Below are 15,161 nucleotides of genomic sequence, written 5' to 3' on the forward strand. Positions count from 1 at the left end.
ACTACAGGCCGGTGAGCCTTACTTCAGTGGTAGGGAAATTACTGGCGAGAATTCTTCGAGACAGGATCTACTCCCATTTGGAAGCAAATGGACGTATTAGCGAGAGGCAGCACGGTTTTGTGAAGGGAGGTCGTGTCTCACTAACTTGATAGAGTTTTTCGAGGAGGTCACAAAGATGATTGATGCAGGTAGGGCAGTGGACGTTGTCTATATGGACTTCAGTAAGGCCTTTGACAAGGTCCCTCATGGTAGACTAGTACAAAAGGTGAAGTCACACGGGATCAGGGGTGAACTGGCAAGGTGGATACAGAACTGGCTAGGTCATAGAAGGCAGAGGGTAGCAATGGAGGGATGCTTTTCTGATTGAAGGGCTGTGACCAGTGGTGTTCCGCAGGGTTCAGTGCTGGGACCTTTGCTGTTTGTAGAATATATAAATGATTTGGAGGAAAATGTAACTGGTCTGATTAGTAAGTTTGCAGATGACACAAAGGTTGGTGGAATAGCGGATAGCGATGAGGACTGTCAGAGGATACAGCAGGATTTAGATTGTTTGGAGACTTGGGCGGAGAGATGGCAGATGGAGTTTAATCCGGACAAATGTGAGGTAATGCATTTTGGAAGGTCTAATGCAGGTAGGGAATATACAGTGAATGGTAGAACCCTCAAGAGTATTGAAAGTCAAAGAGATCTAGGTGTTCTTTGTTCTTTGTTCTCACCCTCCACTTTGTGATCTACTATCCCCATTCCCACCACAGTGATAGGAGGAGGAGAAGGCCACTCGGCCCATTGAACCTGCTCCTACACTCGATGAGAACCTGGTTGGTGTGATTTGGCCTCAACCCCATATTCCCGCCACCTGAATAATAATCTCTCCAGCTCGGCCTTATGAATTCCAAAGACTCTGCCGTCTGAGGGAGTGAGTTCCAGAGTCCATCGGTCTCCCCCCACTGACCATCTCCCCACCTCGCTCCCCTCCCTGAGTTCAGAGCGAGCTGTCTGCCTCTGTGAAGAGCAGGTAGCGCGGGCTGTATCGACCAGCCGTTAACGGTCAGAGAGCCGAACCTTGGAATGCAGCTGGTGAACCTTCTCCGTTTGAATCAGACATTGGGCAGTGCTGGTGTCATTCAGGCAATGAACTTCGTCGAGGTGCCTGGTACCAAAAGAAGGGCAAAGGATTAGCAACTCACTCACACAACCAGCCCTGTCTGACTGACACCCGGACACACACCCAGCTCTGTCTGACTGACACCCCTACACACACCCAGCCCTGTCTGACTGACACCCGGACACACACCCAGCCCTGTCTGACTGACACCCGGACACACACCCAGCCCTGTCTGACTGACACCCCTACACACACCCAGCCCTGTCTGACTGACACCCGGACACACACCCAGCCCTGTCTGACTGACACCCCTACACACACCCAGCCCTGTCTGACTGACACCCCGACACACACCCAGCCCTGTCTGACTGACACCCCGACTGACACCCAGCCCTGTCTGACTGACACCCCTACACACACCCAGCCCTGTCTGACTGACACCCCGACACACACCCAGCCCTGTCTGACTGACACCCCGACACACACCCAGCCCTGTCTGACTGACACCCGGACACACACCCAGCCCTGTCTGACTGACACCCCTACACACACCCAGCCCTGTCTGACTGACACCCCTACACACACCCAGCCCAGTCTGACTGACACCCGGACACACACCCAGCCCTGTCTGACTGACACCCGTACACACACCGAGCCCTGTCTGACTGACACCCGGACACACACCCAGCCCTGTCTGACTGACACCCGGACACACACCCAGCCCTGTCTGACTGACACCCCTACACACACCCAGCCCTGTCTGACTGACACCCCGACACACACCCAGCCCTGTCTGACTGACACCCCGACTGACACCCAGCCCTGTCTGACTGACACCCCTACACACACCCAGCCCTGTCTGACTGACACCCCGACACACACCCAGCCCTGTCTGACTGACACCCCGACACACACCCAGCCCTGTCTGACTGACACCCGGACACACACCCAGCCCTGTCTGACTGACATCCCTACACACACCCAGCCCTGTCTGACTGACACCCCTACACACACCCAGCCCAGTCTGACTGACACCCGGACACACACCCAGCCCTGTCTGACTGACACCCGTACACACACCGAGCCCTGTCTGACTGACACCCCTACACACACCCAGCCCTGTCTGACTGACACCCGGACACACACCCAGCCCTGTCTGACTGACACCCCTACACACACCCAGCCCTGTCTGACTGACTCCCGGACACACACCCAGCCCTGTCTGACTGACACCCGGACACACACCCAGCCCTGTCTGACTGACACCCAGACACACACACCCAGCACTGTCTGACGGACACCCCTACACACACCCACCCTGTCTGACTGACACCCCTACACACACCCAGCCCTGTCTGACTGACACCCCTACACACACCCAGCCCTGTCTGACTGAAACCCCCACACACACCCAGCCCTGTCTGACTGACACCCGGACACACACCCAGCCCTGTCAGACTGACACCCCTACACACACCCAGCCCTGTCTGACAGACACCCCTACACACACCCAGCCCTGTCTGACTGACACCCGGACACAGACCCAGCCCTGTCTGACTGACACCCAGACACACACCCAGCCCTGTCTGACTGACACACGGACACACACCCAGCCCTGTCTGACTGACACCCCTACACATACCCAGCTCTGTCTGACTGACACCCGGACACACACACCCAGTCCTGTCTGACTGACATCCCTACACACACCCAGCCCTGTCTGACTGGCACCCCTACACACACACACCCTATCTGACTGACACCCCTACACACACCCAGCCCTGTCTGACTGACACCCGGACACACACACAGTCCTGTCTAATTGACACCCCTACACACACACACCCTGTCTGACTGACACCCCTACACACACCCAGTCCTGTCTGACTGACACCCCTACACACGCCCAGCCCTGTCTGACTGACACCCGGACACACACCCAGTCCTGTCTGACGGACACCCCTACACACACCCACCCTGTCTGACTAACACCCCTACACACACCCAGCCCTGTCTGACTGACACCCGGACACACACCCAGCACTGTCTGACTGACACCCCTACACACACCCAGCCCTGTCTGACTGACACCCGGACACACATGCAGCCCTGTCTGACTGACACCCCTACACATACCCACCCTGTCGGACTGACACCCCTACACATACTCACCCTGTCTGACTGACACCCCTACACACACCCAACCCTGTCTGACTGACACCAGGACACACACCCAGCTCTGTTTGACTGACACCCAGACACACACCCAGCCCTGTCTGCCTGACACCCCTACACACACCCACCCTGTCGGACTGACACCCCTACACACACCCAGCCCTGTCTGACTGACACCCCTACACACCAACTCCTGTCTGACTGACACCCCTACACATACCCAGCCCTCTCTGACTGACACCCGGACACACAACCAGCCCTGTCTGACTGACACCCCTATACACACCCAGCCCTGTCTGACTGAAACCCCCACACACACCCAGCCCTGTCTGACTGACACCCGGACACACACCCAGCCCTGTCTGACTGACACCCCTACACATACCCAGCCCTGTCTGACTGACACCCCTACACACACCCAGCGCTGTCTGACTGAAACCCCCACACACACCCAGCCCTGTTTGACTGACACCCGGACACATACCCAGCCCTGTCTGACCGACACGACCACACACACCCAGCCCTGTCGGATTGAAACCCCTACACACACCCAGCCCTGTCTGACTGACACCCCTACACATACCCAGCCCTCTCTGACTGACACCCGGACACACAACCAGCCCTGTCTGACTGACACCCAGACACTCACCCAGCCATGTCTGACTGACACCCCAATACACACCCAGCCTTGTCTGACTGACACCCAGACACTCACCCAGCCCTGTCTGACTGACACCGGACACACACCCAGCCCTGTCTGACTGACACCCGGACACACACCCAGCCATGTCTGACTGACACCCGGACACACACCCAGCCCTGTCTGACTGACACCGGGCACACACACACCCTGTCTGACTGACACCCGGACACACACCCGCCCTGTCTGACTGACACCCCTACACACACCCAGCCCTGTCTGACCGACACCCGGGCACACACCCAGCCCTGTCTGACTGACACCCGGACACACACTCAGCCCTGTCTGACTGACACCCGGACACACACCCAGCCCTGTCTGACTGACACCCGGACACACACCCAGCCATGTCTGACTGACACCCAGACACACACCCAGCCCTACCTGACTGACACCCCTACACACACCCACCCTGTCTGACTGACACCCCTACACACACCCAGCCCTGTCTGACTGACACCCGGACACACACACAGTCCTGTCTAATTGACACCCCTACACACACACACCCTGTCTGACTGACACCCCTACACACACCCAGCCCTGTCTGACTGACACCCGGACACACACCCAGTCCTGTCTGACTGACACCCCTACACACACCCAGCCCTGTCTGACTGACACCCGGACACACACCCAGTCCTGTCTGACGGACACCCCTACACACACACACCCTGTCTGACTAACACACCTACACACACCCAGCCCTGTCTGACTGACACCCGGACACACACCCAGTCCTGTCTGACGGACACCCCTACACACACCCACCCTGTTTGACTAACACCCCTACACATACCCACCCTGTCGGACTGACACCCCTACACATACCCACCCTGTCTGACTGACACCCCTACACACACCCAGCCCTGTCTGACTGACACCCGGACACACACCCAGCTCTGTTTGACTGACACCCAGACACACACCCAGCCCTGTCTGCCAGACACCCCTACACACACCCACCCTGTCGGACTGACACCCCTACACACACCCAGCCCTGTCTGACTGACACCCCTACACACACCCAGCCCTGTCTGACTGACACCCGGACACACACCAACTCCTGTCTGACTGACACCCCTACACACACCCGCCCTGTCTGACTGACACCCCTACACACACCCAGCGCTGTCTGACTGAAACCCCCACACACACCCAGCCCTGTTTGACTGACACCCGGACACACACCCAGCCCTGTCTGACTGAAACCCCCACACACACCCAGCCCTGTCTGACTGACACCCGGACACACACCCAGCCCTGTCTGACTGACACCCGTACACACACCCAGCCCTGTCTGACCGACACGACCACACACACCCAGCCCTGTCGGATTGAAACCCCTACACACACCCAGCCCTGTCTGACGGACACCCCTACACATACCCAGCCCTCTCTGACTGACACCCGGACACACAACCAGCCCTGTCTGACTGACACCCCTATACACACCCAGCCTTGTCTGACTGACACCCAGACACTCACCCAGCCCTGTCTGACTGACACCGGACACACACCCAGCCCTGTCTGACTGACACCCCTACACACACCCAGCCCTGTCTGACTGACACCCCTACACACACCCAGCCCTGTCTGACTGAAACCCCTACACACACCCAGCCCTGTCTGACCGACACCCGGGCACACACCCAGCCCTGTCTGACTGACACCCGGACACACACTCAGCCCTGTCTGACTGACACCCGGACACACACCCAGCCCTGTCTGACTGACACCCGGACACACACCCAGCCATGTCTGACTGACACCCAGACACACCCAGCCCTGTCTGACTGAAACCCCTACACACACCCAGCCCTGTCTGACTGACACCCCTACCCACACCCAGCCCTGTCTGACTGACAACTGGACACACACCCAGCCCTGTCTGACTGACACCCCTACGCACACCCTCCCTGTCTGACTGACACCCCTACACACACCCAGCCCTGTCTGACTGACACCCGGACACACACCCAGTCCTGTCTGATTGACACCCGGACACACACACAGTCCTGTCTGATTGACACCCCTACACACACCCACCCTGTCTGACTGACACACCTACACACACCCAGTCCTCTCTGACTGACACCCCTACACACACACCCAGCCCTGTCTGACTGACACCCCGACACACACCCAGCCCTGTCTGACTTACACCGGACACACAACCAGCCCTGTCTGACTGACACCCGGACACACACCCAGTCCTATCTGACGGACACCCCTACACACACCCACCCTGTCTGACTGACACCCCTACACACACCCAGCCCTGTCTGACTGACACCCGGACACACACCCAGCCCTGTCTGACTGACACCCCTACACACAACCAGCCCTGTCTGACTGACACCCCGACACACACCCAGCCCTGTCTGACTGACACCCGGACACACACCCACCCTGTCTGACTGACACCCCTACACACTCCCAGCCCTGTCTGACTGAATCCCCCACACACACCCAGCCCTGTCTGACTGACACCCGGACGCACACCAAGTCCTGTCTGATTGACACCCGGACACACACCCACCCTGTCTGACTGAAACCCCCACACACACCGAGCCCTGTCTGACTGACACCCGGACACACACCCAGCCCTGTCTGACCGACACGACCACACACACCCAGCCCTGTCTGACTGACACCCCTACAGATACCCAGCCCTCTCTGACTGACACCCCTACACACACACCCAGCCCTGTCTGACTGACACCCCGACACACACCCAGCCCTGTCTGACTGACACCCGGACACACACCCAGCCCTGTTTGACTGAAACCCCCCCCCCACACACCCAGCCCTGTCTGACTGACACCCCTACACACACCCAGCCCTGTCTGACTGACACCCGGACACACAACCAGCCCTGTCTGACACCCGGACGCACACCCAGCCCTGTCTGACTGACACCCCTACACACACCCAGCCCTGTCTGACTGACACCGGACACACACACACCCCTACCTGACTGACACCCGGACACACACCCAGCCCTGTCTGACTGACACCCGGACACACACCCAGCCCTGTCTGACTGACACCCGGACACACACCCAGTCCTGTCTGACTGACACCCCTACACACATGCAGCCCTGTCTGACTGACACCATTACACACACCCAGTCCTGTCTGACTGACACCCCTACACACACACACCTGTCTGACTGACACCCCCACACACCCAGCCCTGTCTGACTGACACCCCTACACACACACCCAGCCCTGTCTTACTGACACCCCTACACACACAGCCCTGTCTGACTGACACCCCATTTACACCCAGCCCTGTCTGACTGACACACCTACACCCACACCCAGCCCTGTCTAACTGACGTAGACAGACATGCGCAGTGCCGTCTGACTGATACCATCCCACACACAGAGCAATGTCTTATTGACACGTTCATATACACAGAACTGACTGCCTTTTAAATGAAAAATATAATTCAACCTACTTTAGAAAGGCCTCATATTCCTTAAACACCTGCTCACAGCCTGGCCATTTGCAGAATCCATGGAAGAAGAGTGGATTCGATAAACCTGGATCCCTGCAGAAACAACACGGAGAGGTTCACTGATGGTAAAATGCAACAGTTCTCCTGACCTCCCCCACAGGACACACCTCCACACACTCTCCGTCTGTAACACAAACTCGCAAACTCTCTGCTTCAATACAGTACCCCTCTCACCATTCATACACACTCTGCCTGTAAATCAGCTCCTCACACACACTTTCCATCAGTAACACAGATCACACACATTCACCACCTGTAACTTCTTCCCACACACACTCTCCACCCATAACACAGATCACACACATTCACCGCCTGTAACTTTGCCCCTCCCCACACACTCCATCCATAACACAGATCACACACATTCACCGCCTGTAACTTCTTCCCACACACACTCTCCACCCATAACACAGATCACACACATTCACCGCCTGTAACTTTGCCCCCCACACACTCCATCCATAACACAGATCACACACATACACCGCCTGTAACTTCCTCCCACACACACTCTCCATCCATAACACAGATCACACACATTCACCGCCTGTAACTTCGCCCCACACACACTCTCCATCAGTAATGCAGATCACACACATTCACCGCCTGTACCATCGCCCCCCCCACACTATCCATCAGTATTACAGATCACACACATTCACCGCCTGTACCATCGCTCCCCACACTTTCCATCAGTAACATAGATCACACACATTCACCGCCTGTAACTTCGCCCCACACACACTCTCTATCAGTAATGCAGATCACACACATTCACCGCCTGTACCATCGCTCCCCACACTCTCCATCAGTATTACAGATCACACACATTCACCGCCTGTACCATCGCCCCCACACTTTCCATCAGTAACATAGATCACACACATTCACCGCCTGTAACTTCGCCCCACACACACTCTCCATCAGTAATGCAGATCACACACATTCACCGCCTGTGACACACCTCCCAAATCCGGGATCTGCCTCCTCCCCACAGCCTGGGCAGAATCCGCAGATTCTCAGCGTTGAACAATGGGCAAACTCACCTCTCCCTGAGAGGTGGTGGGAGGAAATCTTCGCCATTGGTCGAGTTGTAACAGACAATCACAGGCGTGGTGACCGAGGAGCCCAGTCCCGAGGTGCTGATGTCTCCCGGCTGGACACAATCCCTCCCTCTCCGCGGCCAGCTCACAAACGCCTGGTTCTGCCCTGAAATCAGAACGGACTGGTGACCTCTCCAAAACTGAGCGGGGGGCGGCCTCGGATGGAGGGTGGGATGGAGAGAAAGGGAAAGACAGACAGAGAGAGGGAGAGAGAGCGAGGGAGGGAGAGGGGGAAAGAGAGAGAGTTGGGGGGGGGGAGGGGGGGGAGAGGGGTTATAGAGAGAGAGTGAGTGAGAGGGGGAAACAGAGAGAGGAGGGGGGAGAGAGAGAGGGAGAGAGAGAGAGAGGGAGAGAGAGGGGGGAGAGGGGAAGAGAGAGGGGGAGAGAGAGAGGGAGAGAGAGGGGGGAGAGGGGAAGAGAGATGGGATGAGAGAGAAGAGAGTGGGGGGAGAGAGAGAGGGAGAGAGAGAGAGGGAGAGAGAGAGAGGGAGAGAGAGGGGGGAGAGCGGAAGAGAGAGGGGGAGAGAGAGAGGGAGAGAGAGGGGGGAGAGGGGAAGAGAGAGGGGGAGAGAGAGAGGGAGAGAGAGAGAGGGAGAGAGTGAGGGATAGAGGGGGAGAAGGGGAGGGGGGAAGAGGGGGGAGTGAGAGAGAAGAGGGAGGGGGAGAGAAGAGGTGAGGGGGGAGAAGGTGGAGGGGGAGGGGGAGAGGAGGGGGAGGGAGAGAAGGGGGAGGGAGAGGGGGAGGGAGAGGAGGAGGGAGAGGGAGAGCGATGGAGAGAAGGGGAGGTGGAGAGAAGGGGAGGGGGAGAGAAGGAGGAGGGGGAGGGGGAGAGGGGAGAGAGAGGGGGAGGGAGATGGAGAGTGAGGGAGAGAAGGGGAGGGGGAGGGGGGAGAAGGGGGACGGGGAAAGAAGGGGGAGGGGGGAGGGGGAGAGGAGGGAGTGAAGGGGAGGGAGAGGGGAGGGAGAGGGAGGGAGAGCGAGAGCGAGAGAGAGAAGGGAAGGGGGAGAGAAGGGGGAGGGATGGGGAGACGGGGAGGGGGAGAGGAGAGGGGGAGAGAAGGGGGAGGGGGGAGGGGGAGGGGGAGGGGGAGGGGGAGAAAGGGGAGGGGGGGAGGGAGAGAAGGGGAGGGGGAGAAAGGGGTGAGGGGAGGGGGTGAGAAGGGGAGGGGGAGAGGGGTAGGAGAGAGGGGAGGAGAGAGGGGAGGGGGAGAGAAGGGTGAGGGGGAGAGAAGGGGAGGGTGGGAGGGGGAGGAGAGAGGGGAGGGGGAGAGAAGGGGGGAGGGGGGAGAAAGGGGAGGGGGAGAGAAGGGGGAGGGGGAGAGAAGGGGAGGGTGGGAGGGGGAGGAGAGAGGGGAGGGGGAGAGAAGGGGGAGGGGGGAGAAAGGGGAGGTGGGAGAAGGGAGGGGGAGGGGGAGAGGGGAGGGGGAGTGAAGGAGGAGGAAGGGGGGAAAGGGGGAGGGCGAGAGGGGAGGGGGAGAGAAGGGGGGAGGGGGGAGAAAGGGGAGGGGGAGAGAAGGGGGAGGGGGAGAGAAGGGGAGGGTGGAAGGGGGAGGAGAGAGGGGAGGGGGAGAGAAGGGGGGGAGGGGGGAGAAAGGGGAGGGGGAGGGGGAGAAGGGGGAAGAGGGGGGGCAGCTGAGTGGTGAATCTCAGTTCTGCTGTGCTGATCTCTGGGACAGACTCACCCTGGGAGATGTCCTGAGTCAGGGTGAGGTTTGCTGGTCTGAGACTCAGGCGGCCTTGTCCCTGGTGCTGGAGGTGGAAGAGGTGATGTCCACAATGGAAAGGGTTGAGCTGGAGGAGGTGGTGCGAGTTGGTCATCACCGGTATCTGTGCAGAAAGAGGCAGAGCAGAAACGCACGGGTCAGCTCAGAGTGACCACAACATCCTCAAACCCCACTCCCAGGGAGGGGAGGGGGAGGGGAGGGGGAGGGGAGGGGGGAGGGGGGGAGGGGAGGTGGAGGGGAGGGGGAGAGAGGGGATGGGAAGGGGAGGGGAGGGGAGGGGAGGGGGAGGGGAGGGGAGGTGGAGGGGAGGGGGAGAGAGGGGATGGGAAGGGGAGGGGAGGGGAGGGGGAGGGGAGGGGGAGGGGAGGGGGGAGGGGGAGGGGAGGGGAGGGGGGAGGAGGGGGAGAGGGAGGGGGGAGAGGGAGGGGGGAGAGGGAGGGGAGGGGGGAGAGGAGGGGGAGGGGAGGGGAGGGGAGGGGGAGGGGAGGGGAGGGGGAGGGGAGGGGGAGAGAGGGGATGGGAAGCGGAGGGGAGGGGAGGGGAGGGGGAGGGGAGGGGGGAGGGGAGAGGGAGGGGAGGGGGAGAGGGTGGATGGGGAAGGGGAGGGGGAGGGGAGGGGGGAGGGGGAGGGGAGGGGGGAGAGGAGGGGGAGGGGAGGGGAGGGGAGGGGGAGGGAGGGGGAGAGGGGGATGGGAAGGGGGAGAGGGAGGGGAAGGTGTGTGGTGAACCACTGTATTAGGGGGTGTAAGGTAGGACCTGCACTACAGGGTCGCCGGTAGCTCCTGCCGGCTGGCTCCGCCCAGGGAGAACTGTATAAATATGCGGGACCTCCAGTGCCCTGCCATTTCGCCAGCTGCAGCAGGAGGCCACGCATCTGACTGTAATAAAGTCACAGTTGTACCAACTTTAGTCTTTGTGCAATTGATCGTGCATCAATTTATTACAGTCAGATTGTCCACAGAATGGATATCAGAATTAACCCCGATCGCCTGGAGCTGGATCCGCACTCGCCCAATGCCAGGGGAGACTTTACTCACTGGCTAGCATGTTTTGAGGCTACATCAAGGCTGCGGACCCCGCGCCAACGGAGGCTCAGAAGATAAACGTCCTGTACTCCTGACTGAGCTCCAGCGTGTTCCCGTTGATCCAAGACGCCACGAATTACACAAAAGCGATGGAACTCCTTAAGGAACACTGCGCGCAGAAGGTGAACACGCTCTTCGCCAGGCATGTACTCGCCACCCGCTCGCAATGACCTGGTGAGTCCATCGAACCTCTGGCGCGCCCTAATTCCACTTGTCCGGGACTGTGACTGTCGGGCCGTTACGGCCGCTGAACACGCGAATCTCCTCATGCGCGATGCCTTCGTGACGGGGATTGTGTCGGACCGCATCCGAGAACAATTACTGGAAGGGGCCACGCTCGAACTGGTGGAGACAAAAACCTTGGCGCTCTCCATGACGGTCGCATCCCGTAATGTACAATCTTACACCCCCCCCGCCGTGCTGCCCACCCTTCCACCCCTTGCTACCCCTCCTGGATCCTGCCAACGACCTCCTCAGCTGGGGCCCTGCCTTCCCAATACGCCTGCGCCGCGCGCCGATCCGCGCACCCCGGGGGTCCCCGCTGTTACCTCTGCGGTCAGCAGAAGCACCCCCGCCAACACTGCCCGGCCCGCAGTGCAGTTTGTAAATCCTGCAGTAAAAAGGGCCACTTCGCGGCTGTGTGCCAGGCCCGCACTGTCGCTGCAATCGCGCCCGCTATCGCCCCCTCCTGGGGCCACGTGTGCCCCATGGGCGCCGCCATCTTGTCCCGACCCCGCAATGTGCGCACCATGGGCGCCGCCATCTTGTCCCGACCCCGCAATGTGCGCACCATGGGCGCCGCCATCTTGTCCCGACCCCGCAATGTGCGCACCATGGGCGCCGCCATCTTGTCCCGACCCCGCAATGTGCGCACCATGGGCGCCGCCATCTTGTCCCGACCCCGCAATGTGCGCACCATGGGCGCCGCCATCTTGTCCCGACCCCGCAATGTGCGCACCATGGGCGCCGCCATCTTGTCCTGACCCTGCAATGTGCGCACCATGGGCGCCGCCATCTTGTCCCCCACAGGGTCTCCGGACATCCCGACATCGGAACCGCACACGTTCGCCACCCGAAGCATCCGATGGCTACCCGCAGCTCGCTTCGATGGCGCTGGACCAATCCCGCCCGCACAACCTGGCCACCGCGTTGACGACGGTGAAAATCATCGGCCATGCGACCTCGTGCCTGCTGGACTCCGGGAGCACCGAAAGCTTCGTTCACCCAGATACGGTAAGGCGCTGCTCCCTCGCGGTCCACCCTGCCAATCAAAGGATTCCCCTAGCCTCCGGATCCCACTCCGTCCCGATCCGAGGCTTTTGTACTGTCACCCTCACTGTCCAGGGCGTAGAATTTAGTAACTTCCGCATCTATGTCCTTCCTAATCTCTGCGCTGCACTCCTGTTGGGCCTGGGCTTCCAGTGCAACCTCCAGAGCCTCACCTTCAAATTCGGCCCTTACCCCCCCCTTACCGTTTGCGGCCTCGCGACCCTCAAGATCGATCCCCTCTCCCACTTTGCCAATCTAACAGCGGATTGCAAGCCCGTTGCCACCAGGAGCAGACGGTACAGCACCCAGGACAAGACCTTCATCAGGTCCGAAGTCCAGCGGCTGCTTAAGGAGGGTATTATCGAGGCCAGCAACAGCCCCTGGAGAGCCCAAGTGGTAGTGGTTAAAACTGGGGAGAAACACAGGATGGTCGTGGACTACAGCCAGACCATCAATCGGTACACGCAGCTCGACGCGTACCCCCTCCCACGCATGTCTGATATGGTCAATCAGATTGCGCAGTACCGGGTCTTCTCAACAATTGACCTGAAATCCGCCGACCACCAGCTCCCCATCCGGAAGTCGGACCGGCCATACACTGCCTTCGAGGCGGACGGTCGCCTCTATCACTTCCTTAGGGTCCCTTTCGGTGTCACAAATGGGGTCTCGGTCTTCCAAAGAGAGATGGACCGAATGGTCGACCAGTACGGTTTGCGGGCCACCTTTTCGTACTTAGATAATGTCACCATCTGCGGCCATGACCAGCAGGACCACGATGCCAACCTCGATAAATTCCTCCGCACTGCCACTCTTCTCAACCTGACCTAAAACAAAGAGAAGTGTGTGTTCAGCACGACCCGGTTAGCCATTCTCGGCTATATAGTCCAAAACGGACTTCTCGGGCCCGACTCCGAGCGCCCCTCATGGAACTTCCCCTCCCCCACTGCCCCAAGGCCCTCAAATGCTGCCTGGGGTCCTTTTCCTACTACGCCCAGTGGGTCCCAAACTCTGCGGACAAGGCCCGCCCACTCATTCAGTCCACCCAATTCCCCCTCGCGGCCGAGGCACAACACGCTTTCGCCCGCATCAGACCAGACATCGCCAAGGCCGGGATGCGCGCAGTGGTCGAGTCATTGCCTTTCCAAGTAGAAAGCGACGCTTCAGACGTCGCCCTTGCCGCCACTCTAAACCAGGCAGGCAGACCCGCGGCATTCTTTTCCCGCACCCTTCATGCCTCTGAAATTCGACACTCATCCGTCGAGAAGGAGGCCCAGGCTATCGTTGAAACTGTGCGGCATTGGAGGCATTATCTGGCCGGTAAGAGATTCACTCTCCTTACGGACCAACGGTCGGTAGCCTTCATGTTCAACAACACACAGCGGGGCAAGATCAAAAATGATAAAATCTTGCGGTGGAGAATCGAGCTCTCCACCTATAATTACGAGATCTTGTATCGCCCCGGGAAGCTCAACGAGCCCCCAGACACCCTCTCCCGAGGTACATGTGCCAGCGCACAAGTGGGCCGACTCCAGGCCCGGCACGACAGTTTTTGTCACCCGGGGGTCACTCGATTGTACCATCTGGTCAACGCTCGCAATCTACCCTACTCCGTCGAGGAAGTGAGGACAGTCACCAGGGACTGCCAGGTCTGTGCGGAGTGCAAGCCGCACTTCTACCGGCCAGACCGTGCGCTCCTGGTGAAGGCTTCCCGCCCCTTTGAACGCCTCAGCGTGGATTTCAAAGGGCCCCTCCCCTCCACCGACCGTAACACGTACATTCTCAGTGTGGTCGATGAGTACTCCCGGTTCCCCTTCGCCATCCCATGCCCCGACATGGCGTCTGCCACCGGCATCAAGGCCCTCAGCACCATCTTCGCCCTGTTCGGTTTCCCCGCCTACATCCACAGTGACAGGGGATCCTCATTCATGAGCGATGAGCTGTGTCAGTTCCTGCTCAGCAGGGGTATAGCCTCCAGCAGGACGACCAGCTACAACCCCCGGGGAAACGGGCAAGTAGAACGGGAGAATGGGACCGTTTGGAGGGCCATCTAGCTGGCCCTATGGTCCAGCAACCTCCCAGCCTCTCGCTGGCAGGAGGTCCTCCCTGACGCTCTATATTCCATCCGGTCACTATTGTGCATCGCCACTAATAACACACCCCATGAACGTGTTTTTACCTTCCCCAGGAAGTCCACATCCGGGGTTTCGCTCCCAACTTGGCTCGCTGCTCCAGGACCGGTCCTTCTCCGTGGGCACGTCCGACTCCACACGGCGGACCCCTTGGTGGACAGGGTTCACCTGCTCCACGCCAACCCTCAATATGCCTACGTTGAGTTCCCCGGCGGCCGCCAAGATACTGTCTCACTCAGGGACCTGGCACCGTCAGGTTCCACCCCAACACACACCCCCCACCCATGTGCCCCCCCCCACCTCCCACCGCGCCGCCAATATTGATCCCACAAGGCCAACCCCTC

At 59.6% G+C, this 15,161-nt stretch overlaps 1 protein-coding gene across 1 annotated transcript in view; it reads right to left on the bottom strand.

Moving 5' to 3' along the window:
* The window catches only part of LOC140399470 (forkhead box protein P1-B-like), a 232,950-nt gene that overhangs the window by 191,531 nt on the left and 26,258 nt on the right, over positions 1-15,161 (bottom strand). The window contains exons 3-6 of the mRNA XM_072489044.1: positions 10,293-10,437; positions 8,554-8,716; positions 7,448-7,540; positions 1,063-1,150 (exon numbers count right to left, since the gene is read on the bottom strand). Of these exons, the coding sequence (XP_072345145.1) occupies positions 1,063-1,150; positions 7,448-7,540; positions 8,554-8,716; positions 10,293-10,437 (489 nt within the window). The remainder of the gene's footprint in view (positions 1-1,062; positions 1,151-7,447; positions 7,541-8,553; positions 8,717-10,292; positions 10,438-15,161) is intronic.

This window comes from Scyliorhinus torazame, chromosome 22, assembly GCF_047496885.1.
Source record: "Scyliorhinus torazame isolate Kashiwa2021f chromosome 22, sScyTor2.1, whole genome shotgun sequence".
NCBI lineage: Eukaryota > Metazoa > Chordata > Chondrichthyes > Carcharhiniformes > Scyliorhinidae > Scyliorhinus > Scyliorhinus torazame.